Below are 27,557 nucleotides of genomic sequence, written 5' to 3' on the forward strand. Positions count from 1 at the left end.
GGTTGCTTCTGGGTAAAAGACCCTGGAACCATTCTCTACAGAAGCTAAGGGAAGATTCTTTGCTTAGGCATAGGAAACAGAGCAGACTTCTACAATGGAAAAGGAGAGAGAACTAAAGGAAAGGACTCTTCCCAGAGTAAAACACACTGGAATACTCAGTGTGCTTCCACAGAGCATACTTAGCTTTCCCATGCAAGGGAGAGGCCTATTAGAGAAACAGAAATTTACTACTTTGGAAGAAATCAAAACCCAGACCTATACTAGTCAACCTAATCCTTCATTCATAAATAAGAATGGAGAATTAATGGTCACTAGACATTTGCATGAAACCAATGACAGAAAAAGACCAAGATGGACAAATAGAATGGACTCTAGAATAGGGAAATGGAAGCTAATTAAAACAAAAAGGAAAACAACTTTTAAACAATTCCAATGTGGAGTTATATGTATAATAGAAGCTCTCTGTCTGGATTCCCAACTCCCTTCATCCCTCTGTAAAACACGCTAATGAACACTCATGGCTGCTTCGGGCCCACCAAGTGCCTGTTCTCTGGATGCCCTCTTCTCCTCCCGCAGTTGAAGGGTACGCTTACGAGGAGTTAGTGAGGGTCAATTCCAAACCCGTGTAGGCCAGTTGCACTTGTTACAGTCGTTACATGATTCGACTAAGTAGTGTAAAAACCCTTGAAATAGGGGCACAAAGAGAGAGTTGTTTTTATGGAAATGAAGTTGAATACAGCTACTAGCCCCCGGCTCTGAGTGATGGTTCGTCTCCTCCATCAATTCCTTGAAGTCCACAAGCTATAAACTAACAGAGAAGTTATCTCCTTCCTATCCACCAAGTTTCCTACCCAAACCAGCGTATAGCAGTGGAGGAAGAACACGATGAGAGCAGTAGAGCTCCCGTTTGGAAAAGGACGAAGGGGAAGGGCCCGCAGCTCTGCTCTGCAGCAGTGCTGGAACCCTGCGGGGTGGGACCGGTGAGACGCCTTCTTGGCGTGAAGTAAGCTCCTTGGTTTGAACCTGTTGCTGCCCTCAGAAAGAGACTCCTATGTGCTCTGGCCTTGTCCCTGGAACTTCTGCCTTGGTGGTAATGCTCTGTGGCCATATCTGAAGTGGATATTAGAAAATACGCCCTCCCTGGTGGCTGCACAGCTTGTGCCACTCACTTCCTGATTGTGTGAGCGGCTTTAGGGCTAAACAATCACAAACTGGGAGGGTGGCTTCTTACCCGCCTCCTCCTCCCATTGCCTTTGTTTGCAGTGAGATTTTAGAAACTGTAGGCTTCTGGCTGTTCGCATCTAATCAAGTCCATGTGAAAGTGACCCTAGTCGAGGGTCTCATCCTGTTATATTTGTAACATCTTCGGAATTTTGTGATTTTCTGGTGCTTTCTTTCATGCTCTCAATTTAATGGTAGTTATTTTTTATCAAATGCTCTGTCTGGCACAATAAGGTTTGCCACCTTTCCAGCCTGCGGGATCCTTATCTATTTCCTTACTGCCCGCCATTTTCCCACCGCCCAAATGTTTGGCTGATGCCTCATTTTTAGATTTTTTTGCAACCATGAAACATTCCAATGTCAGTTAACAAATTGTGTATTAGTCAGAGTATAAGCTAAGCTACCGAATAAAAACAAAACCTGCAAATACGGTGGCTGAGATGAGGGTGAAGTCTCCTCCTCTCTTTGAGAACAGTCCTGGCATGCAGGCTGTGTGGCATAGTGGCCAGTGCTGCCTCATAGGATGGTCCAGCCATGACTTTTATCTTGTCACTGTGCTGTCCCCTGGGCATTGTTCTGGTCCATGTGGGCAGTGTGTGTGTGTGTGTGTGCGCGCGCACGCGCGTGCACATGCCCACGCCTGGGAAGGTGAGAAGTGGAGGGCAAGCAGTTCCCTTTTCAGGAAATGGCATGGAGTTGAATGAGTCTCCTTTTCTTCCACACATTAGGAACTTCATCACATGGCTACATTTGAGGGCAGAGATGAGGCTCCAGCAGGGGGAGTGGATTCTGCTGAAACCTGGGTTGGGAAAGCCATTCTAGTACTAAAGGAAGAAATGGATAATAGAAACCAGGGACAGTGCTCTCTGTTGCATACTTAAAACAAAATGGCACAGAAAGGTTGAAAAATAAGTAAGATGGACAAAGCTGTCTTTGGAAAATGCAACAAAGACCAGAAGTGGCAATATTAATAGTCAGTGTGGAATTCCATATGAGTTGATGTAAAAGACATTTTTTTCTAAAGTTAATCTACAAATTCAGTTTCCATCACAGTTAAAAGTCCCAGTGGATTTTTTTTGTGGAACTAAGCAAGCTAGTTTTAAAGCGTACTTAGGGGCCGGGCGCGGTGGCTCAAGCCTGTAATCCCAGCACTTTGGGAGGCCGAGACGGGCGGATCACGAGGTCAGGAGATCGAGACCATCCTGGCTAACACGGCGAAACCCCGTCTCTACTAAAAAATACAAAAAACTAGCCGGGCGAAGTGGCGGGCGCCTGTGGTCCCAGCTACTCGGGAGGCTGAGGCAGGAGAATGGCGTGAACCCGGGAGGCGGAGCTTGCAGTGAGCTGAGATCCGGCCACCGCACTCCAGCCTGGGTGACAGAGCCAGACTCAGTCTCAAAAAAAAAAAAAAAAAAAAAATAAAGCGTACTTAGGGGAACACATGTTCAAAAATAACCAAGACAAGTTTGGGGATGGGGAAGACTAGTGGGGAGGGCACCGGCCCAGATCTGGGAACAGTGGAAAACCACAGGAATCAAAGCAGCATAGTACTGGACAGAGACAGACAAATGTGTGGGCTCTGCTAGGGCCAGGAGCAGACACAGATGTTGGTTCTATATTGAATTTAGTATAGGATAAAGCAGGGAGGGGAAGAGGCTTTAAAACCTGTCTCTATGCATTGTTTGGGAAGTAGGAGTTAGAGCCCTGTTTCACACTATATGCAGAGCTTAAAGCCAGATATATAAAGTATGTAAATGTAAAAAAGGTTAAAAAATGCTATAAAGAAATAGAGGAGAATATTGATATAATTTTGGCTTTCGTCAGCAAGCAAAACCCAAAGCTATAAAGAAAAGGTTTCTTTATGGTTTATAGGTTTATAAGTTTCCCTATAGTGCCTTCCCTACCAGTCTTCCCCATCCCCAAACTTGTCTTGGTTATTTTTGAACACGTGTTCTTCTAAGTATGCTTTAAAACTAGCTTGCTTAGTTCCACAAAAAAAAATTCACTGGGACTTTTAACTGTGATGGAAACTGAATTTATAGATTAACTTTAGAAAAAAAGGTTCATAGGTTTCACTACATTAAATTTAAAGTTTCCATAGGACAAGTGACATTGGAAACAAAGTTGAAAGAAAAATGACAGACTGGAAGAAAAGATTGGCACACGTAACAGATGAAAGTGAACATCCTTGCTAAATTAAGGGCTTCCATAACTCAAACAACCAATGAGAAAAGTGGACAGAGAATGAGCTGCATTCAGCTCTGGTCGGGCATCGTGTGGGGGAAGCTCCCCAGGAATGAGCATGAGTCCCAGCCTGGGCCTGTTCTCGCCTGAACAGGAGGGTCTGGCTAGTGGTCCCTTTGGAGACCACTGGGCGAGGAGCTATGGGCTTTCCAGTCAATGCTTCTGCCCTCAGACCCAGAGACCTCTGTGTGCTCTCCCAGGACTGAGACTCTGTCCTTTGTCTCTCTGCAGAAATCTGCCCTGATTGTCCAGGGGCCCCGGGAAGTGAAAAAGCGGGAGCTGGTCTTCCTCCAGTTCCGCCTGAACAACAGTAGTGAGGACTTCAGCGCCATTGATTACCTCCTCTTCTCTTCTTTCCAGGAGTTCCTGCAAAGGTGGCCTTTTAGAGTTCACAGTGGGCTTACTGTCTACTTTTGATCTCATTCCAGCCATGTACATCCCTGGGCTAGAGATGGAGGGCTGAGGGCAGGGAAGGGAAGGGACATTCCCCGATGACCCATTGGCCCAGGAAGGGACCTCATGAGCTCGGCTGGTCCACTCAACGTCTTATCACAAAGTTAAGCGAAGCTGGTGTGGAGGAGCACGCTGGCTGTCCATGCACATAGTGCTGACTGGTTCTGGAGAGATCGTTTGGTCTTGCCATTGCCTGGGGCTGCTGAGGAGTAGGGGAAGTTGCCTTTGATTTGTAAGTCCTCTTGAGGGAAAGTTCTTGTGTGGTTCCTTGGTTCCACTCCCCACCCCTCCAGTGTGCACAGGACCCACGTCTTGCCCCTAGGGCTCAGTGTGTGTTTGCCTGAAATACAGTTGGCCCTTGAACAACTTGGGGTTTGGGGTGACCAAACTTAACCACTCCTGCCTGTGCAGCCAAAAATTTGTGGATAACTTTTGACTCCCCCAAAACTTAATTACTAACAGCCTACTATTGACAGAAGCCTTACCAATAACATAAACCACACATATTTTGTGGTTATATATATCATAGACTATATTCTTATAAAGTAAACTAGAGAAAAGAAAATGTTATTAAGAAAATCATGGCCAGGTGTGGTGGCTCATACCTGTAATCCTAGCACTTTGGGAGGCCGAGGTGGGCGGATCACAGGGTCAGGAGATCGAGACCATCCTGGCTAACATGGTGAAACCCCGTCTCTACTAAAAATACAAAAAATTAGCCGGGTGTGGTAGCATGCACCCGTAGTCCCAGCTACTCAGGAGGCTGAGGCAGGATAATCGATTGAACCCGGGAGGCGGAGCTTGCAGTGAGCTGAGATCCGGCCACTGCACTCCAGCCTGGGCAACAGAGCGAGACTCCGTCTCAAAAAAAAAAAAAAGGAAGAGAAAATATACTTACTCTTCATTAAGTGGAAGTGATCATTGTAAAGGCCTTAATCCTCGTCGCCTTCATGTTGAGTAGGCTGAGGAGGACGGGGACTGGTCTTGCTGTCTCAGGAGTGGCGGAGGCGGAAGAAAATACGTGTGTGAATGGACCCGCCCAGCTCAAACCTGTGTTGTTTAAGGGTCTACTGCATCTCTAGTATGATGATGGAAGCTCCGCCACCTCTCTTAGTCTTTGATTTACAGGGATGAATGTCTCCTGACCATCAGAAAGTTCCTGTCTGCTCCACACACACTGCTTTGGGGTCACACCGTGGAGCCTAGAGGGCAGGAGAATTTTCTTCATATGCCTGAGCTGAGAGAGACTCAGTTCCTGGTCCGGCTGACCACAGAGGCTCTATTCAGAGCAAGCGGGGAGGCAGCTACCGAGGCAGGGAGGCTGCTCCCCAGTGGACGTGCAGCGAGCTGCCTCCATTCCACACCACTACTGCTTTGTTCTTCCACCCCAGAGCCTCTGCCTTAGCATTTTCCACCCTTTCTGCCACCTAGAATTCCTCCCTTCCCTGCTTCAAGCTGGCCATCTTGCCTTCCTCCTGGAAGACTTCCTCCGGGATCCCGCCCCCACTCCACACTCCTTTTGTGAGCTTCCTCAGGACGCTGCTGCAGTTTTTACTTGTTTTTATGTTCGCTTTGATTTTGCTGCATCTGCACTGTCTTGGGGCTGATGCTGTAGGTGTCCCACCTGGCTGAGAGCTCCCCAAGGAACCCTCTTCCCCTCTTTGGGCTTTCCAGAGGGAGCTGACAGGCCAGTGAGGGCTTCCTCAGGCTCTGCTCAAGTCCAGAGTTCTCTGAGGAGCCGTGAGCGCCGTGTTCTGAGGAGCTTCTGCCAACTTCATTGCCGACAGCTTTGGTAGCAGTAGATAGGAATGATGGGAGGAGGGAGGAGGATTTCTCCCACTGGGAGCTTCAGGGATCATGTTCCTGCCTTGAGGCCAGTGACAACTCCCCCTCCATTTGGAAACCAAACGGAGAGAAAACTGGGATGGGCCTTGCTTTTGCTGGTGACTGACAGCCCTGCTGAGGCAACCACAGTTTGGAGAGGAGGCAGGGAGTGGGCAGCATCCTGGTTGTGCCAGCAAGGAAACCAGCTTGCAGTGGGGGCTCCGACTCCTGCTGCCAGACCTGGATTGACGTGGATCTTCCTTCTCCTTCCTTCCTCCAAGCCCAAACAGGGTAGGCTTCATGCAGGCCTGTGAGAGTGCCTATTCCAGCTGGAAGTTCTCTGGGGGCTTCCGCACCTGGGTCAAGATGTCACTGGTGAAGACCAAGGAGGAGGATGGGCGGGAAGCAGTGGAGTTCCGGCAGGAGGTAGGTGGCTCTGGGTTTGCTCGAAACTGCTGGTGACTTTTCCACATTCAAGTCTGAGGTGGAGGGAAGCTTTGCAGAGAAGGGTCCTTTGAGCAGGGCTTTAAGGGTGAGTAGGCCTTGGTCAAGATGAGAAGGGACCCCCATGGAGGGCTTCATACGCTGTGCCAGAGAGTCTGTGTGTGCTTCTGCAGACAGCGCACATACCGGCCAGTCCTCATAGAATGCATGTGTGGGGCAGAGATCACTGCGGCTTGCAGAGAGGTCAGTAACTCGTCCAGTCGTGTCTGATGTCCTGTATCTAGCAGCACTGTGAGGGGCTGGCAGTGGCATAGCAGATTGATTATTTGCAGGGAAGAGAGACTAGACACAGTAGTCCCAAGTGTGCATGTTGATCCTTTTCCTAAGGTCCTCTTCAGCTCTCATGGGTGTCACAGTAAGAGATGCCAGCTGTATCTCCTGGCTGCTAGGCCAGTGGGCTGAAAGCTTTTTGTTCAGATTTGCCATTAGTAAAGACTTTTTGAGCATATACCCCATATACATACAACTTTGCAGGTGATATAACATACTATTATTGTCCTAATGTTATATACATTTTAAACATTCAAAAACAGAAATGTTAAAAGGATGAGATAAAAATAAATACTAAAAAAGCTAGTCTTTTCCTCCTGTATCCCAGTGGCTCATGATGCTCATTTGGAGCAGAAGGACACACTCCAGCCAACTAGGCTGTCACTGGCCAGAAGTCAGGCAGGAGGGGACTGTCTTGGATTAGTGGTAAACAGGGTCCTTTCATGAGCCCTAGCTCCTCAAACTAGTCCAGGCTGGATACTTGGAAGAGGCTCAAAGCCAGTTTTCTTCAAGGAAGCAAGGCTATTTTTCCTGCCTTGGGAAGTGGCAATCCCTCCCGGTGATTGGACCTTACAGTATTCCTGTTTTGTAAGATAAATGTCATCTCCCAGATTTTTACATCCAAATTTGCTCCAAGAAATTCAAGTCCTTTCTTATCTGGCCCCACAACAGCTCTGAGGAAGGAGACTGTGTTCACTTACCTAAGTTCAACCCCACCTACCCTGGCTCTTCTGGTAGCTCCCACTGTGATCCGAAACCAAAGGGTGAAAACCCCAGTGAACCTTTACATTTAAGAAATTTTAGTGTCTTTTATTACTGTCTAAATTGGAAGTCTTTTGTTGGTGTTATAAGCTCCTTTGAACACAACTAACTAATGTGTTTTAAAATCACATTTTAGAGTTTAGAATGCTCTCACATAGGCATGCCCCCGTACTGTAGTGACGTAGGCATTTTGTTCACCTTTGCGGGTGGCAAAGCTGAGGCTCAGCTTCGATGATGGATCCGAGCCTCTGGGTGGAGCTGGTTTCTGCCTTTGCTACCTGTCTGCTCTCCGTTATGCCACACAGCCTCTTTAGTAATTGACTACCAGATCTCACCAAGCACCTCTACTCAGTATTTACAGGGAATGCTCAGCTGTGTGGATCTATGCAGCTGTGCTTTGTCCCTGTAAACCTGAAGGGTTGAAACAAGGGTTGAAAGTTCAAACAAATACTTGGTCTGAAAACCAAGTATTTTGAAATTTGGGATTTTTATTGCTTTTAATTGTGAGTCTTACATGGTAGTTTGAATATGGTTTATTTTTTATTTTTTTTTTGGAGACAGAGTCTTGCTCTGTCCCCCAGGCTGGAGTGCAGTGGCCCGATTTTGGCTTACTGCAACCTCTGCCTCCCAGGTTCAAGCGATTCTCTTGTCTCAGCGTCCTGAGTAGCTGGGATTACAGGCGCCCACCACTACGCCCGGCTAATTTTTGTATTTTCAGTAGAGACGGGGCTTAACCATGTTGGCCAGGCTGGTCTCAAACTTCTGACCTCAGGTGATCTGCCCGGCTCAGCCTCCCAAAGTGTTGGGATTACAGACATGAGCCAACATGCCTGGCCTGAATATGGTTTAATTGTGAGTACAGATACCTAGTGACAAATTTCAGTGACAATCCCAAACACCTATTGTACATCACAGATCCCATTTCCCCAGAGAACTGTGGAAACCAAGGTAAAGCCTTAGCTCTGCTACCAGTGTCAGGATCTTGTATATATGAGATTTTTGCCACTCTGTCTCCAAAAGATAGTGTGAAGAGAACCACAGTCTATGATCCCCTGCCTACTCTCTCTCCTTTCCCTGGACACAGGCGAGGGAAGGGCACACAGAGGTGGTAACATTGCTTTCTCTCCTCCATATCTAGACAAGTGTGGTTAACTACATTGACCAGAGGCCAGCTGCTGAAAAAAGTGCTCAGTTGTTTTTTGTGGTCTTTGAATGGAAAGATCCTTTCATCCAGAAAGTCCAAGATGTGAGTATTATTTAAGATTATGATAGCAAAACCCCTGCCCTGAAGCATTTTGGCTCATTCTTGTAGACTGATAAGTCTACCTACCTGTCCTCATCTTTTTTCATAGCACAAATCGCTTGTAATTTATATGTATGGCATCAGTGTTACGTATTCTTTGTGTTTGGTCTTGTCTTCATCACTAGACTTTCTCTGTAAAGGAGGGGGACTTTAATTTTGCTCATGATAGTTTATCTGGGATATAGTGGAGTGCTTAGCGCAGAGTAGCTGCTTAGTAGTAATGTTCATTGAATAAATTGAGTAGAAAGCATTAAGTTGCTACTATACAGGTTACTGCAGTTGTAAGTTATTCTTTTTCTTAATGGTTCTCTGTAGGATAAATACTACTTGTAGTAAGAACAGAATGGTTCAAATAATTAACAAAGCATTAATTAATGCCATATTTTTAAAAAATTGATAAATGTACATATTTATGTGGTACATGTAATATTTTGATAGATGCATACAAAGTCTAATGATCAAAAGTCAGGGTAGTTGGGTTACCCATCTTCTCAAACATTTTTAATTTCCTTGCATTGGGAACATTCTTGTAGCTATTTTGAAATATGTAATACATTCTTGTTAACTATAATTGCTCTACTGTACAATCATGTCATCTATCTTACTGTATTTTTGCACCTATTAACCAATTTCTCCTCATCTCTGCTTCCCCCAACCCCTCCCAGCCTCTGGTAACCAACATTTTACTCACTACCTCCATGGGACTCACTTTTTTTTAGCTCCCACATGAGTGAGAACGTGTGATATTTGTTTTTCTGTGCCTGGCTTATTTCACGTAACATAATATTCTCCAGTTTCGTTCGTGTTGCTGCAAATGACAGGATTTCATTATTTAATGACTGAATAATATTCCATTGTGTATATATACCACATTTTCCTTATCCATTCATCCTAAGTGTTGATGGACACTTGAGTTGATTCCATATCTTGGCTGTTGTGAATAGTGCTACAGTAAACATGGGAGTGTGGACATCTCTTTGATACACTGATTTTCTTTCTTTCTTTTTTTTTTTCTTTTCTTTTTTGATTTCCTTTCTTTTGGATATGCACCCAGCAATGAGATTGCTGGATCATATGGTAGTTCTAGTTTTAGCTTTTTGAGGAACCTCCATACTGTTTTTTCATAGTGACTTGAATAATGTAAATTATTACATTAGTCATAATGTAAATTATTACATTCCTACCAACAGTATACAAGCATTCCCCTTTTTCCACATCTTCACCATCATCTGTTACTTACTGTCTTTTTGCTAGTGGTCATTTTAACTGAGGGGAGGTGATATAACCTTATTTTGGATTTGGTTTGCATTTCCCTGATTGATTAGTGTTGTTGAGCATATTTTCATACGCCTTTTGGCCATTTGAATGTCATCTTTTGGGATAAATGGCTATTCAGATCTCTTGCCCATTTTAAAATTGGATTATTTGGCTTTTTTTTTGCTGTTGAGTTGTTTGAGTTCCTTATATATTCTGGTTACTAATCCCTTGTTGGATGCATAGTTTGCAAATAATTTCTCTCGTTCTGTAGGTTGTCTCTTAACTTTGTTGATTGTTTCCTTTGTTGTACAGAAGCTTTTTAGCTTAATGTAATCCCATTTTTCTGTTTTCGCCGTTGTTGCCTGTGCTTTTGAGGTCTTCCCAAAAACATCTTTGTCCAGACCAATGTCCTAAAGTATTATTCCAGTGTTTTCTTCTAGTTTTATAATTTCGAGTCTTAGATTTGAGTCTTTAATCCATTTTGAGTGGATTTTTTTATATAGTAAAAAATAGGGTCTAGTTTCATTCTTCTGCATATGGATATCCAATTTTCCCAGCATCATTTATTGAAGAGACTGTCCTTTCCCAATTGTATTTTCTTGGTGCCTTTGTCAAAAATAAGTTGGCTGCATATACATGGATTTATTTCTAGATTCTGTGTTCTGTTCCATTGGTCTTATGTGTCTGTTTTTATGCCAATACCATGCTGCCTTGTTTACTATAACTTTGTAGTGTATTTTGAAGTCAGGTAGTGTGATGCCTTCAGCTTTGTTCTTTTTGCCCAGGATTGATTTAGCTATCCGGCATTTTTTGTAGTTCCATACAAAATTTAGGATTTTTTTTCTACTTCTGTAAAGAATGTCATTGGTATTTTATAGGAATTGCATTTAATCTGTAGATTGCTTTGGGTAGTGTGGACATTATACTAGTTCTTCCAATCCATGAACATAGGATATTTTTCCATTTTTTGTGTCCTGTTCAATTTTTTCGTCCCTATTTTACAGTTTTCATTATAGAGATTTTTTACTTCTTTGGTTAAATTTATTCCTAGGTATTTTATATTTTTAAAGCTATTGTAAATGGGATTGCTCTATTTTTTATTTTATTCTTGCATTGCTATAAGTTTTTTAGATTGTTTGCTGTTAGCATATAGAAATATTCCTGATTTGGGTGTGTTGATTTTGTATCCTGTGACTTTACTGAATTTATCAGTTCTGCCAGTTTTTTGGTGGAGTGTTTAGGTTTTTCAAAGTATAAGATCATGTCATCCGCAAACAAAGACAGTTTGACTTCTTTTCAATTCGGATGCCCTTTATTTCTTTCTCTTGTCTAATTGCTCTGGCTAGGACTTCCAGTATTATGTTGAACAAAAATAATGAAAGTAGGCATCCTTGTCTTGTTCCAGATCTTAGAAGAAAGACTTTCAGTTTTTCCCCATATGATGTTAGCTTTGGGTTTGTCATGTATGGTCTTTATTGTTTTTAGGTATGTTCCTTCTATACTCGGTTTGTTGAGTTTTTTTTTTTTTTGGACACAATTTCATTCTGTCTCCCAGGCTGGAGTGCAGTGGCATGATCTCAGCTCACTACAACCCCTGCCTCCCAGGTTCCAATGATTCTTGTGCTTCAGCCTCCTGAGTAGCTGGGATTACAGGTGCACATCACCATGCCCAGCTAATTTTTGTATTTTTAGTGGAGGTGAGGTTTCGCCATGTCAGCCAGGCTGGTCTCAAACTCCTGACCTCAAGTGATCTGCCCGCCTCGGCCTCCCAAAGTGTTGGGATTACAGGAGTGAGCCACCGTATCCGGCACATTGAGAGTTTTTATCATGACAGTATGTTGAATTTTATTAAATGCTTTTTTACCATCTATTGAAATGATTACATGATTTTTGTTCTTGATTCTGTTAATGTGATGTGTTACATTTATTGATTTGCATATGTTGAATCATCCTTGCATCTCTGGGATGAATCCCACTTGATCATAGTGAATGATCTTTTTAATGAATTATTGAATTTGGTTGACTGATATTTTGTTGAGGACTTTTGCATCTGTGTTCATCAGGGTATTGGCCTGTGGTTTTCATTTTTTGTTGTGTCTTTGTATCAGGGTAATGCTGGCCTTGCAGAATGAGTTTGGAAATATTCTTCAATTTTTTGGAATAGTTTGAGTAGAATTGCTATTAATTTTTTTTTAATGTTAGATAGAATTTAGCAATGAAGCCATCAGGTGCTGGGCTTTTCTTTTGTCACTGCCTCTATCTTGTTACTCACATTGGTCTATTCAGGTTTTCTGTTTCTTCATGGTTCAATCTTGGTAGACTCTGTATCCAGGAATTTTTCCACTTCTTTTAGGTTTTCCTTTATTGGCATATAGTTTTTCATTAAGTCTCTAATGATCCTTTGTATTACTGTGGCATCAATTGTAATGTCTTTTATTTTGGTCTGATTTTATTTATTTGGGTCTTCATTCTATTTTTCTTAGTCTAGCTGAAGGTTTATTGATTTTGCTTAACTTTTCAAACAACTAACGTTTCTTTTTTTTTTTCTAAAACGGCGTCTTGTTCTATCACCAGGCTGGAGTGCAGTAGCGCAATCTTGGCTCACTGCAACCTCTGCCTCCTGGGTTTAAACGATTCTCCTGCCTCAGCCTCCCGAGTAGCTGGGATTACAGGCACCCGCCACCATACCCGGCCAATTTTTGTATTTTTAGTAGAGACAGGGTTTCACCATTTTGGCCAGGATGGTCTTGATCTCTTGACCTTGTGATCTGCCCGCCTTGTTGGGATTACAGGTGTGAGCCCCTGGCCTGGCGTCAAACAGCTAACTTTTCATTTAAGTTTCAGTTTCATTTATTTCTGCTCTGATCATTATTATTCTGGTAAATTTGGGTTTGGTTTGTTCTTTTCTAGTTCTTTGAAGTGATCATTAGCTTATTTGAAATCTCTACTTTTTTTGATGTAGGCATTTATTATAAACTTCCCTCTTAGTACTGCTTTTGCTGTATCTCATAGGCTTTGGTATATTGTTTCCATTTTCATTTGTTCGATAAATTTTAAAATTTCTTTCTTAATTTCTTAATTTCTTCATTGACCTTTGGTCACTACGGAGCATCATGTTTAATTTCCATGTATTTGTACAGTTTCCAAAATTCCTCATTATTGATTTCTGGTTTTATTACATTGTGGTCAGACAAGATACTTAATATGCTTTTGATTTTTCTGAATTAGTTGAGACTTGTTTTGTGGCCCAACATATGGTCTCCCCTGCAGAATGTTCCATGTGCTGATAAGAAAAATGTGTATGCTGTAGCAGTTGGAGTTTTGAGATGGAATCTTGCTCTGTTGCTCGGGCTGGAGTGCAATGGCACGAACTTGGCTCACTGGAAGCTCTGCCTCCCGGGTTCACGACATTCTCCTGCTTCAGCCTCCCGAGTAGCTGGGACTACAGGCACCTGCCATCATGCCTGGCTAATTTTTTTTGTATTTTTTAGTAGAGACAGGGTTTCACCGTGTTAACCAGGGTGGTCTCAATCTCCTGACCTCACGATCCGCCTGCCTTAGTCTCCCAAAGTGCTGGGATTACAGGCGTGAGCCACCGCTTCTGGCCGGATGAAATGTTTTGTAAATGTCAGTTAGGTCCATTTGGTCTGGAGTATAGTTTAAATGCAATGTTTGTTGATTTTCTGTCTAGATAATCTGTCCCACTGTTGTGAGTGGGACGTTGATGTCCCCTACTATTATTGCAGTCTGTCTCTCTCTTTAGATCTTTTAATATTTGCTTTATATATTTGCTTTCTCTGATATCGGATGCATACATATTTACAGTTGTTATATCTTCTTGTTGAATTGACTCCCTCATCATTACATAATGATCTTTGTCTCTTTTTCCAGTTTTTGACTTGAAGTCTATTTTATCTGCTATAGGTATAGTTAAACCTGTTTTTTTATTTACATTTGTGTGGGATGTCTTTTTCTATCCCTTCATTTCTTTTTCTTTTTTTTTTCTGAGATGGAATCTTGCTCTCTCACCGAGGCTGGAGCACAGTGGCATGATCTTGGCTCACTGCAACCTCCACCTCCCAGGTTCAAGTGATTCTGCTGCCTCAGGCTCCCAAGTAGCTGGAATTACAGGCATGCGCCACCACACCTCGCTCATTTTTGTATTTTTAGTAGAGACAGGGTTTCGCCATGTTGACCAGGCTGGTCTCAAACTCCTGCCATCAAACAGTCTGCCCACCTTGGCCTCCCAAAGTGCTGGGATTATAGGCATAAGCCATTGCGCCTGGCCTATCTCTTCACTTTCAGTCTGTGTGTCTTTCTAGGTGAATATTGTTACTGATAGAGAAGGACTTACTACGGCTATTTTGTTTTTTGTTTTTTGGTTTTGTAACTTCATTCTTCTCACTGTCTTTGTGGATAAATGATTATCTCTTTAAATTCCTTACTTTTTATTTTTATTATGTCCGTTATAGGTTTTGGCTTTATGGTTGCCATAGGGCTTGTAAAAAACATCTTGCAGTTAAAACAAGTTATTTTAAACTCAGGACAATTTAACTTTGATCACAAAGAAACAAAAAACATTTACAACTACACTTCAACTCCATACTTCTCACATTTTGACTTATTATATCTATTTATATATTATTATATCTATTTATATTTTTGTATTGCCTGTCTCCTTTTTTTTTTGAGACGGAGGCTTACCCTGTTGCCCAAGCTGGAGTGCAGTGGCCCATCTCAGTTCACTGCAAGCTCCGCCTCCTGGGTTAACGCCATTCTCCTGCCTCAGCCTCCCGAGTGGCTGGGACTACAGGTGCCTGCCACCATGCCCAGCTAATTTTTTGTATTTTTAATAGAGACAGCGTTTCACCGTGTTAGCCAGGATGGTCTTGATCTCCTGACCTTGTGATCTGCCCACCTTGGCCTCCCAAAGTGCTGGGATTACAGGTGTGAGCCACTGTGCACGGCCTGTATTGCCTGTCTCTTAACAAATTGTAGTTTTGTTTTGTTTTTTTTTTTGAGACGGAGTCTTGCTCTGTCGCCCAGGCTGGAGTGCAGTGGCCAGATCTCTGCTCACTGCAAGCTCCGCCTCCCAGGTTCACGCCATTCTCCTGCCTCAGCCTCCCGAGTAGCTGGGACTATAGGCGCCCGCCACCTCGCCCGGCTAGTTTTTTGTATTTTTTAGTAGAGACGGGGTTTCACCGTGTTAGCCAGGATGGTTTCGATCTCCTGACCTCGTGATCCACCCGTCTCGGCCTCCCAAAGTGCTGGGATTACAGGCGTGAGCCACCGCGCCCGGCCAAATTGTTGTAGTTCTTATTTTTGATCCATCTTTTAGTCTTCATACTAAAGATATGAATGGTTTACACACCACAGTTACAGTATTACAGGATTCTGAATTTGTCTGTGTACTTATTTTACCAGTGAGTTTTATACCTTCAGATGATTTCTTGTTGCATGTTAGTGTCCTTTTATTTCAGATTAAAGAACTGCCTTTAGATTTTCTCATAAGAGAGTTCTAGTGGTGATGAATTTCCTCAGATTTTGTCTGGGAAAGTATTTCTACTTCATGTTTGAAGGGTTCAGTAGCTTTGCTGGGTACAATATTTTTGGTTGGCAGTTATCTTTCTTCCCCCTTCAGCACTTTGAATATATCGTCCCACTTCCTCCTGACATGTAAGGTTTCCACAAAGAAGTCTGCTGCCAGATATATCAGAGCTCCTTTATCTTGTCTGCTGCTTTTTTCTTACTGCTTTTAGGATCCTCTCTTTGCTTTGACCTTTGAGAGTTTATTATATATTTTAGTGTGGTAGTCTTGCTTGGGTTGAATCTACTTAGTGTTCTTTGACCTTCTTGTACCTGGATATTCATATCTTTCTCTAGGTTTGGAAAGTTCTCTGCTATTATTTCTTTGAATAAACTTTCTACCTCTGTCTTTTTCTCTACCCCCCTTTTAAGGCTATTGATTCTTTTTTTTTTTTTTTTTTTTGAGATAGAGTGTCGCTCTGTTGCCCAGGCTGGAGTACAGTGGTGCAATCTCGGCTCACTGCAGGCTCTGCCTCCTGGGTTCACGCCATTCTCCTGCCTCAGCCTCCTGAGTAGCTGGGACTACAGGCGCCTGCCACCACACCCGGCTAATTTTTTTGTATTTTTAGTAGAGACGGGGTTTCACTGTGTTAGTCAGGATGGTCTCAATCTCCTGACCTTGTGATCCACCCACCTCGGCCTCCCAAAGTGCTGGGATTACAGGCGTGAGCCACTGCACCCGGCTAAGGCTATTGACTCTTGATTTAGCCCTTTTGAGGATATTTTCTAGACCTTGTGAGTATTCTTCATTCTTTTTTTTTTTTTAATTTGTGTATTTTCAAATAACTTGTCTTTAAGCTAATTCTTCTGCTTGATCAATTCTGTGTTTGAGGCACTCTGATGCATTTTTCAGTCTGTTAATTGTACTTTTCAGCTCTAGGATTTCTATTTGAATTTTTAAAAATGATTTTAATCTCTTGAATATCTCTGGTGAATTTCTGAATTGAGTCTTTGTGTTTCCTTGAAGTTCCTGGAGTTTCCTCAGAACAGCTATTTTGAATTCCCTGAGTGGTCACGCACCTCTGTCTCTCCTGGATTGGTCACTGCCATCTTATTTATTTAGTCTGTTTGTTGAGGTTGTATTTCTCTGAATTTTTCTGGTGCTTGTGGATGTCTGTCTATGGGCATTGAAGACTTAGGTGTTTATTTCAGTCTTCACAGTCTGCCCTTGTTTATACCCATCTATCTTCAGGGGATTTTCTACAAATTGAAAGGTGACTGATGATGAGTTCCATAAGCATGTAGTCACTACAGCTGTTTCAGCACTAGAGGGCAGTCTAAGCCAAGTTACACTGTGACTATTTTGTAGACTTCTAGATGTCCAGCCCTCATGTACTTGGGAAGGATCAGAGAGAATGCCCTGGGGGTTCCCAGGCCAAGTCCCTTGCTTACTTTGATCTCTTTCCCTCAAGGGGAAGGAGTCTCTCTCTGCTCCGAGCTGCCTGGAGTTGGGGAGGGTAAGGCAGGTACTTTCATGGCTGTCACAGCTGGCACCACTTTGGGTCCCTCCTAGACCAATGCAATACTGGGATTTGCCTAAGGCCACTTTAGTCAGCCAGTGGTGAAGCTGGCTGGGGTTTGGATCCATCCTGCTAGGGTGGCAGATTGCCTTTTGGCCAGGGTGGGTTTAGAAGTGCCATTTGGAAGCAATGGCCTATAATTAGGGGAATCAGGATTCTTTCTGGTGCTGTTTTTTACTGTGGCAGGACTGGTACTAGATTCCAAGGCAAAGTCCCTCATACTGTTCCCTCTCCTTTGCCCAAGCAGGAGTGTTCCACCATGTTGCACTGCCTGGAGTTGAGGCAGCTGGTGTCATGCTGGATCACACCCCAAACCCAGACTCCCAGCCCAGTGCAGTACCAGGGCTGTGGTTACTACAGCCTGGCTGCCACTGAAATTATTTGGGGCCCAAGGCCACTTTAGTTTATTGTAAAGTGGGCCCAGACTTGGTTTCCTCCCACCGGGGTGGCAGATGCCCCTCTGATCTGGGGTGGGCCTAATACTCTTTTCACGGGCTCTAGCCTGGAATCAGGGCCTCAGAATTCTGCCTGGTGCTCTGTTCCCCTGTGAAGTTCCAATGCAAAGTCTCAGACTCGCCTCCCTCTCCCAAGCTCACAGATTCTCTCTGCTGCACTGCCTAAGGTCGGGGGAAGGGTGGATAGGCAGTGTGAGACCCTCCTTTCTACTCTCTTCAGTGTGTCTTTTCCTGTTACTATACTAAACCAGATACTGGGATATCTCACCTGATTTTTTGGCTCTTGTGTAGATACTTTTTTACATGGATAGCTCAGTTTGGTGTTGCTGCAGAGGACTATTGCTGGAGGGTTCTCTTTAGCCATCTGGCTCCACCTCCTCTAATGTCAAATTCTGACTCATGACCTTGGAAGGGGAGAAATAATTGGACAGCTTTGCTAAAGGAACATTTAAGACACACCGTCCACCAGAGCCAGGCCCAAATCTAGTATTAATTGGCATTCAGGTCATCACAATATGTCCTGATGTGATCGTGGTTTACAGGAAAGTTTCATAGCTGAGACCCAAACGTGTAAGCTTCCAACCCCAGGTGGGGATTCTGTGATATGGATGTGCTTGCTCTGCTATCACCCACTACCACTATTCATTATGGACTGGCAAGGCTTTGTATGAAGAGGGATGTGCAGAGGCTTATTGTATCAAGACAGGGGAGAAGGGCTTGCAGCTCGTTGGGTAAATGTGTGATAAAACATTTTTTAACCTACTATATTCAGTATGAGGTACCTATTATGGGCCAAGTGGAGCCCAGTACCCAAGGCATGCTGTACTCAGCTTCACAACAGTCTTTATATATAAACAGTGGTGGTATCACCATTTTTACATGTGAACACTGAAGTGCATACTAAAGTCACCCTGCTAAATTGAGCTTGAAAGTATTTTATTTGGGAGGCTGAGGCAGGCAGATCACAAGGTCAAAAGATCGAGACCATCCTAGCCAACATGGTGAAACCCCGTCTCTACTAAAAATACAAAAAATTAGTTGGCCATGGTGGCACGTGCCTGTAGTCCCAGTTACTCGAGAGGCCGAGGCAGGAGAAGTGCTTGAACCTGGGAAGCAGAGCTTGCAGTGAGCCGAGATCGTGCCACTGCACTCCAGCCTGGGCGACAAGAGCGAAACTCCGTCTCAAGAAAAAAAAAAAAAGAATCAAGACTGAAGCAAACCAGTAATCCTATGTTTGTTTCTGTTTGCTTCACAGATAATCACTGCCAATCCTTGGAACACAATTGCTCTTCTCTGTGGCGCCTTCTTGGCATTATTTAAAGCAGCAGAGTTTGCCAAACTGAGTATAAAATGGATGATCAAAATTAGAAAGAGATACCTTAAAAGAAGAGGTCAGGCAACGAGCCACATAAGCTGAAGTCACCTCGCGTTGTTTATAGAACTGTCCACATCAATGGGAGTTGTCATCACTTCCACTTTGTAAACTGAGCTATCAACAATCCTGTACTCACTTGAAGAAATGGGGCCTTGCTGAGAGGAACAGCATGTCAAACTGGAACTTCTAACCTCGCCCCAAAAGAGGCCGTGTAGAGCCTAATAGAAGAGAGCTAATAGATAACCTACACGTTATTTAAATATTTAAATTATTAATAAACATTCTAAAGAGCTGGCCAATGACTTTTTGAATAGGGTTTGTAGAAGATGCCTTTCTTCCTGTTTGGTTCATTGTATTGTATTAGGTTAAGCTCTACTAGGGTAATGAAGGCTCTACTTTTCACTTTTTAAAAGTAGACAAAAGAGTGTGATTTTCTTTTTCCAAAAATCCTATCAAGACGTGAAAGTCATGCTTCGGAGCCTATGCACTGTACACAGAGGCAAAACCCTATGACTTTGGCGTCGTCTGCCGTTGATGTCTAGCTTCTGACATGCTCTTTGATATATTAAATGTTAAATGAGACTTTAAAGCTACTAGAAACTAGTAATTAAGTTTCTTAATGGGCTGACTAGCCACCTACTTGTCTGGCTAGAATGTTTGTTGATGTATGAGTTTAGATTAACACTCAAAAGCACTAAGGACAGATGTACATACTAGGTGCCTACTCAGTGTATTTTGATGATTTCATTAACAGGTAAATAAAAGGTTAATACAAAAGGAATGAGTGTGACAGTATGCATATCTGCTCAATCATCGGGCACAATTATTTTCATTTGGTGACTTCCAAAGACAAAAAGGTAGTATGAGTCTGGACTCCCAAGATGGATGGATCTGACTCCCAAGGTATGTTCTAACTGCTTCCAGGGAAGGGTTTGTTAGGCATGGTGACTGATGGCAGGTGTCCAGGAAGAGTGACCTGATGCCCCTGAGTAAGCTGGGTTAACTCTTTACTGTGTCCACAAAACTACCCATCACCTGAGGAAGGGGGCACACGCAGTATGACTCTCAAAAAGCTTTTAGCCTAGCCTTTGACAGAGATGAGTATGCATTAAAAAAAAAAAAATCTATTTTTCACATTAAGGTTCTAAAAATTGTTTCTGGAGTTTTAAATTATCTCTGTGCCTGTTGCTTCATAGAGGACTTGGTAGCATTTTTTAAATTTTGTAATCTGGCTTCTGATAATCCAAAGGGAATAACTCAAATGTTTGAACAGGCATTTTAAATGGGAAGAAACTGTTTTTTGATTGAATGATTAAAAGTGAACTGTATAAAGAAATATTCCCTGCCACTTTTCTGCTCCACAGAAGCATGAGAATTCAAGTTTTAGCCTAGGTCTCTTTATAAAATCTTATTTTATTGCAGGGCAAATGCAAAGCCAGGCATAAAAGCTTACATTAACAGTACTGATAAAAAGGGGGGGTATGTTTTTTTAAAGCCTGTCTAACAATCTGTCACTTTTATTTATTTTTTCTTTTCTTTGGAGACAGAGTCTCACTCTGTTGCCTAGGCTGGAGTGCAGTGGTGCTATCTCAGCTCATTGTAACCTCTGCCTCCCAGGTTCAAGTGATTCTCCTGCCTCAGCCTCACGAGTAGCTGGGATTACAGGCACGTGCCACCTCGCCTGGCTAATTTTTGTATTTTTAGTAGAGACAGGGTTTCACCATATTGGCCAAGCTGGTCTCAAACTCCTGAGCTCAAGCAATCCACCCGCCTCAGCCTGCCAAAGTGCTGTGATTACAGGCGTGAGCCACTGTGCCCGGCCAGTCACTTTAATATTACTTAAATATCTAATAAAATTTGTTTCAATGAACATACTATATTCTCTATATTGTAGAAAGTTGAGGTTGGGCATGGTGGCTCATGCCTGTTATCCCACCACTTTGGGAGGCTGAGGCGGGTGGATCACCTGAGGTCAGGAGTTCGAGATCAGCCTGACTAACATGGTGAAACCCCATCTCTACTAAAAATGCAAAAATTAGCCGGGCGTGGTGGTGCGTGCCTATAATCCTAGCTACTTGGGAGGCTGAGGCAGGAGAATCACTTGAACCAAGGAGACCATGCCACTGCACCCCAGTCTGGGCAACAGAGCAACACTCCATCTCAAAAAAAAAAACCAAAAAACAATAGTCGAGAGACCTATTAAATGTGCTTTCATGTAAGCACATAATTAGGAAGTGAACGATTTTACCTTTTCAGAGAGAAAAACCTTTATTAGCTGTAACCTGTCAAAATCTACTCTGGTTGCTCTTCAATAAAAGAAATATATCTTCTACAGAATAAGACATTTAGACATAACCTTCACTTTCTGGGAAGGCAGGTGCTTGCCTTTTCCTTCTGTTTTGTGTAGGATCATCATTTTTAACTGCTGTCTCCCAGCTGTCAGCAATACTGGCTGACCCTGGGTGAGTGTAGAGAATCTGGAAGGAACACCTTAACCTGATGGCCATGACAAGATGACTCTGCAATACCTACTACTTGAGAAAAATAAAATATGAGCTATTGTTGTAAAAGGAAGAATTCTGGTGTTCTTCCTTTTGGTACAGTGCTTTCATGATGACCTGGGAGTAGTGTACACACCCTGTACTAGAGTTAATATTAAAGCAGAAGTAAACATCAGTAATGGATAACACTTTATTACAATAATGTCTGATTTCTTTTTTTTATGAGACAGAATCTTGCTCTGTCACTCAGGCTGGAGTGCAATGGCGCCATCTTGGGTCATTGCAGGCTCAAGCGATTCTCCTGCCTCAGCCTCACGAGTAGCTGGGATTACAGGCGCCTGCCAGCATGCATGGATAATTTTTATATTTTTAGTAGAGACAGAGTTTCACCATGTTGGCCAGGCTGGTCTTGAACTCCTGACCTCAGGCGCAGGTGATCAGCCCACCTCGGCCTCCCAAAATGCTAGGATTACAGGCGCGAGCCACTGCGCCCAGCCAATAATATCTGATTTCTAACTGTGCCACAGGCTCCCTGCTCTTCACTAAAAGTGCTATTTATTATGGATTATGAAAAACTAGCTTCAAAGTAAATTAAACCTATCCTGTTAACATACAAGGACATGAAAGATGATGGAAGGATATCCTAGAACTTAGAATTTTATGCAAATGTTCTATAAAACATATTTTGGTAAAGGGCTAGAAGACTCAACCTTGGCACACAATCTTCCTATTTTTAAATTAGACTTCATCCCACAATTTGTCTTAAAAGTTTCTATAAATATACATATGTATGTAAAAAGGGGGGCAGGCTTCTGTATGCCTAAGCTTAGAGCTAAAAGAAGCAAAGATGACATAAGGCAAAATACAAACATAGACTTTATTAAATGCTGCTCAATCCCCCAATGAAGATCTTTCATTACAAAACAGTTTTCCACACAACTGCAAGTTAAGAGATTGGAATGGTACTCTGATAACAAAAGATGTGAGAAATACTTGACCAAGTAAAAACATACAAGACCTCTATATAGTCAACCTTTTCAGAGCTCTACAGAGGAAGCCTACTGCATTTCCTTTAAATAAAGCCAGGCAGTGACAACTAGTGCTCTGTATCACCACACTGTGGGACTCAAAGCCTCCATCCCTGGGTCAGGAGGGACTAGGTGAAGGGCTGGTCGTGAGGACTGGAAAGGCCCTGCCTTCAGCCTTTGAGAGGAAGAGGAGGAATGAATTGAGAGGCAAGCTGGGTAATTCACCTGAGCTGCCTCTACCCATCTGTTACCACTCTGGGGAATTGCAGAGGAAGGGGGATATTCATGAGGAACAATCTGAAGAATTTTGGTTTACTTTCCCAGCTTTTATTTATATTTTGTGCTTTAAAAAGCCTGGAGATTTAAGGTTTTGCCTAAATTCCAGAGTACAGTAATATATTTATTGAGGGAGGGGTTAGGGCAGGTAATTCCCCCCATCATATTTCTGGGTGAGACAAAGAGAAGGGTAAGGATGATACCTTAGTTTTATTTTAGGAAGTATTCTTTTTCCTAGGATGTAACTAAGGTTTGCAGCAGTGTGAAAAGCACATTATAAAAGGGAAAAATATACAGAGCAGACTACCATATCTATGTGCAACACAATCAAATAAGAATTCAAGTCATAATTCTTACCACTCCCATAATTATCTCACTCATATCATAGATGATAAAATTCATTCATTTCTGTGAAACTTCAGAAGTGACACAATAAATCCAATGATTAGACAATGGTTACAATATACTGTGGCCATGATACAGCACAGGGCTACGTTTAGTCCATATATTTTTCCATTTACAGTTGCCAGAAAAAATTGGCCTTTTAATTATATTATACTGATGAGGTTTGTTTTGTAATTTTTACATATTTCAAAAAAGCATACAAAACTGTGCCTATCCGGCAGAGGTGGGAGGCTTTTTTTTTATTCGGCACTTGTATTGCTGAGAATACTGTGCATGTTGTAAGCACTATTCTGTTTTTCTAGAGCTTTCTTTAGCTTTAGCTCCTCTAATTTTTTCCATAATTCTTCACGTTCCAATTCCTTCTTTTTCTCTCTGTAGATAAACCAAAAGTTTTGTAATCAGAAATTATTTCAGAACCCAAAGAGAGGTGCTGTTTGACAGCTTACTGGAGAACACATTACTCACCCACATTTCACTTAAATCTGTCTGCTAAAGCTTTGGAGTCCACTTACCTGGAGCACCTAATTTCTTCTTGTCACTCTCCTAAATGTACGGAGTCTGCATCTTCTGTACCAGCTAGACATTACTACTTGCTTTCTGTCCCCTACACATTATCACTACAACACTGTGCTTTATAGTCAACAAGGTACTTACACGTTAATTTTCTCATGTTAACATCTTGCAGTTGTAGTAGTCCAATCACTATTACAAAGGCTGAAGGGGCTGGCCACTAGGTCAGTAGGAAGCACTTCCTTCACACCAGGCAGAAGCCACATCATTTTTGCCACTAACAGCCACATCTCTAGCCACTAACCAGTTTGTATCTTACTATGTCCTATCTTTTACATGTCAAATGAAAATTTTAGTTTCAGTAATCTCTCTATAAAACAAAATGAAAGTCAAAATATTTCATACGTCGTTTCAACTACTTAATTTCAGTTCTAAGGAAAACATTTCCGAATAACTTGGACCAGTCTATTCTGAAAGGCTACATGAACATGTAAAACATAGGCTTATAATTCTGCAGTTATGAGTTAAAAGGACAAATCCTTTTAAAGGATTTGCTGATTTATGCAGATAAGAAAAATTGATTATATTCTTAGTCATGTGAAATACGTATTTTTCAAATACAAGTTTCCTATGATCCTAGTCATCTTATTTTTCTTCCCATTGCTTCCTAAGGCTCAAAACATGTACTTAATTTCTATTCCTGCCTGAATGCTGCTATTTAAAGCAAATAATGCATAGAGTTAGTTATTAATGGGCTAGATGGCTTTGAAGAAAGGCTATCCATTTTCTACTTTAAGATAACCATAACTAGGAACTTGTCAAAATAGATGAGCTTTTCTAAACAGAACAGGTAATATGCTTACTAGAAGTAAATGGTAACTATTATCCTCAAATGATGGGTGGGCTCAGGTACACTGGTTACTAACCACTTAAGTTTAAGAAAGCGCTTCTTGAGTTTGAAGTAAACATATGAGAAAAAAGTAATTTTTGAAAGATTATCTTATAGTAATTTATGAAATTCTCAAAAAGAAGTAATCACTAAGCCATGTTCCTAAAGGCTGATATATGCTAACATTTATACTCTAAAATATGTATTATTGCAAGGAACAATATATTTTTTTTTTTTTTTTTTTTTTTTTTGAGACGGAGTCTCGCTCTGCCGCCCAGGCTGGAGTGCAGTGGCCGGATCTCAGCTCACTGCAAGCTCCGCCTCCCGGGTTCACGCCATTCTCCTGCCTCAGCCTCCCGAGTAGTTGGGACCACAGGCGCCCGCCACCGCGCCCGGCTAGTTTTTTGTATTTTTTACTAGAGACGGGGTTTCACCGTGTTAGCCAGGATGGTCTCGATCTCCTGACCTCGTGATCCGCCCGTCTCGGCCTCCCAAAGTGCTGGGATTACAGGCTTGAGCCACCGCGCCCGGCCGGAACAATATATTAATAGTACCCTAAGCCATATCATTATGTGAATTCCCTCTTCCCAAAGAAGAACTATGCTGACATTAAAATACCACCTTCTGTTAATCCATAGCCTAAGAATTACCTACTGCTAACAAAGAACACTTGAAAAGTAAAGCTCACTCCTCTGGAAGCCCACGTGGACAAAAAGGATTTCCGTAAATGCATGGATTAAAAAATCAAATTGTACAAATTGATATTTAAAATTCAGCATAAATTATATTTCATATGCAGATGCTAACAGACTGAGGAAATCTAAGGCTCAGAATGAGATAAACAGGATTTATGATCCACATTAAAATCATAATCTAACCATTAGAGGAAGTAAATTATGTAACTACCCTCAAAAATAGATGTTACTGCTTTTTCTGCTTTAACAAATTTATAAAAATACTGGGGCTAGTTTATCTGGAAATGACTTATGTGTTAAGAGACTTTCACATTGTAATTTTTACTATAAGGTAATTAACTTCTTAAATATCAAAATCTGAACTGAGAGCAGATACCTTCCTGAACTGAATCACATTCAACTAACATAAAATGTAGAGAAATTTTGTAATTCAAAATATCAAATACCTCTGTCTTTCAGCTTTGTATGAGCTAGTAAGGTCATCGAAAAGCTTGCCATTCATTTCCATTAGGGTTTTCAGCACATTGTATACCAGTGCTACAATGGTCCTGAAATGAAAATGAGCCAGTCCTGAGTTATGATACTGCTAACAGAGAGGAAATGTTAACACTATGGTCTCTAAAATGGTTTAAAGGTTGGCTGATTCATTTAATCCATTTTAGAGATGATAAAACTGAGGCTCAAGAGGTTTGTAATATGCTCAAGGTCATACAGCAAGTGGTGGTAGAGAGAGTCTAAGAAAAATCTTTTCCACTTTATCATGCTTAAACTGTAGTTAAAAATGTTCACTATAGTTATCTTCATTTCTGCTTTACAGTGTCATGTCTGAAATCCTGAGTAACAACATTAAAAGATGAAAAAGATCCAATTACCAAAACTTATAAGAAAAGTAGAAAGCCAGATAAGGATGTTAAAGAAGTTAGAATATATTACCCTTAGCACTTCGGCTTTCCCCTAGGACAGTGCCACTTATAGAGGTGAGACTATACACTGGGAGCAGACCAACACAACTCTGCATTAACGAAGTAGTTTGTGCATCCTCTGCAAATGTTCAGTTGGTCTCTCCAACAGGGTTTCACCACACTCTGGTGCAGAATGGTATACCAGATAGTCCACCCTCCAGGGAGATTTGCAATTTTAAATTGATATGAAGGCTGGGCACAGTGGTTCATGCCTATAATCTCAGCACTTTGGGAGGCCAAGGTGAGATCATCACTTGAGATCACGAGTTTCAGTCCAGCCTGGGCAATATACTAAGACCTCAAGTGTCCAAAAAAATAAAAATAAAAATTGGCTGGGTATGGTGGTGTACACCTGTGGTCCTAGCTACTCGGGAGGCTGAGGCAGGAGGATTGCGTGAACCCAGGAGTTTGAGGCTATGGTGAGCTATGATCACACCATTGCACTCCGGCCTGGGCAACAGAGCAAGACTGTCTCTAAAAAAAGTTAAAAAATAAATTGACATTAAGACCACATATTGAAGAACATACACACATTTATAACTTGATAAAGGTATATGTATATAAAATACAAAACAGAATACAACTGATGTTAACCTTGGAGTAACTTCCAAATCTGTAATAGGTTTCAGGTATGAGTTAGGAAATCAATGACAAAAAGGTTTAAAAAAAAATAAAGAAAGAAAAATAAAAATACGACCTATATAAAAGATACTTACGGATTCCAGTGTTCTTTGGAAATTTTGTACAAACTGGCAAACATAATTGGCAGAATTTTATCAATGTTCTCCTCAATCAAACTAAGAATATATTCATTATTCCAGAAGTACAATGCCCTTTCTGCAACCTAAAAAAAGACATTTAGAGAAATGTCAAAACTAAAATAGGAAAGAAATACTAGTGTAAAGTAAGGGCTTCACTGAAAACATCATACCTGAAAATGAGAACTGGATACACACTTGGATATCTGCTTGAAAAGTGGCTCTTCAATTTTTTTGAACTGTGTTGGTTCAATGACATCTAAGATTTCTTCAATTTCTCCTAAAAACATCACCTAGGTTAAAAAAATTTTATTTTAAGAAACATGATAAATTATGTGAAACTAATATAGAAACCATACAAATGAGAAGGTTAATCTGCAGAGTATACAATGGGCAAAAAAAATGTCTGGGTGGCACAGAGTTTATTATAGCACAGGTCTTCTACCAAGTCTGTGTACATCTCCCGCTCGTTAGCAACAGCAATACAGCCAGCCCAAAGCAGCACAGCCCTGGGATTGACAAGTTCTAGTAAAATGCACTACATTTAGTGAACAAAACCCACCTCTTTCTGACTGCAGGTTTTTGGCCAAAATTTCAGCAGTCCTCTGATCACCTGCGAAAAAGAAAAAGTTTAGCGTGAATTTAACAATGAAGCTAGTTAATCCCAGGGTATTTTCCATAGCTATGATTATATCAACACTCATTCTGAAGTAAATCAATATTGCTTAATATATAAGTGTATAAGCAGACTTTCTGCTC

General features: G+C 41.9%; 2 protein-coding genes across 3 annotated transcripts in view; one reads left to right on the plus strand and one right to left on the minus strand.

Moving 5' to 3' along the window:
* TMEM206 (transmembrane protein 206) overlaps positions 1-19,555 on the plus strand; it is a 43,971-nt gene extending 24,416 nt beyond the window's left edge. For both annotated transcript variants that reach the window (XM_025368252.1, XM_025368242.1), the window contains 4 exons: positions 3,697-3,839; positions 6,024-6,168; positions 8,417-8,524; positions 18,655-19,555. In XM_025368252.1, the coding sequence (XP_025224037.1) occupies positions 3,697-3,839; positions 6,024-6,168; positions 8,417-8,524; positions 18,655-18,816 (558 nt within the window). In that variant the 3' untranslated portion in view covers positions 18,817-19,555. The remainder of the gene's footprint in view (positions 1-3,696; positions 3,840-6,023; positions 6,169-8,416; positions 8,525-18,654) is intronic.
* A 2,573-nt stretch (positions 19,556-22,128) lies between these two features.
* The window catches only part of PPP2R5A (protein phosphatase 2 regulatory subunit B'alpha), a 74,805-nt gene continuing 69,376 nt past the window's right edge, over positions 22,129-27,557 (minus strand). Inside the window, exons 9-13 of the mRNA XM_025401447.1 lie at positions 27,361-27,411; positions 26,972-27,091; positions 26,757-26,884; positions 25,525-25,626; positions 22,129-23,356 (exon numbers count right to left, since the gene is read on the minus strand). Of these exons, the coding sequence (XP_025257232.1) occupies positions 23,224-23,356; positions 25,525-25,626; positions 26,757-26,884; positions 26,972-27,091; positions 27,361-27,411 (534 nt within the window). The 3' untranslated portion in view covers positions 22,129-23,223. The remainder of the gene's footprint in view (positions 23,357-25,524; positions 25,627-26,756; positions 26,885-26,971; positions 27,092-27,360; positions 27,412-27,557) is intronic.

The sequence above is a fragment of the Theropithecus gelada genome, chromosome 1, assembly GCF_003255815.1.
Source record: "Theropithecus gelada isolate Dixy chromosome 1, Tgel_1.0, whole genome shotgun sequence".
Taxonomy (NCBI): domain Eukaryota; kingdom Metazoa; phylum Chordata; class Mammalia; order Primates; family Cercopithecidae; genus Theropithecus; species Theropithecus gelada.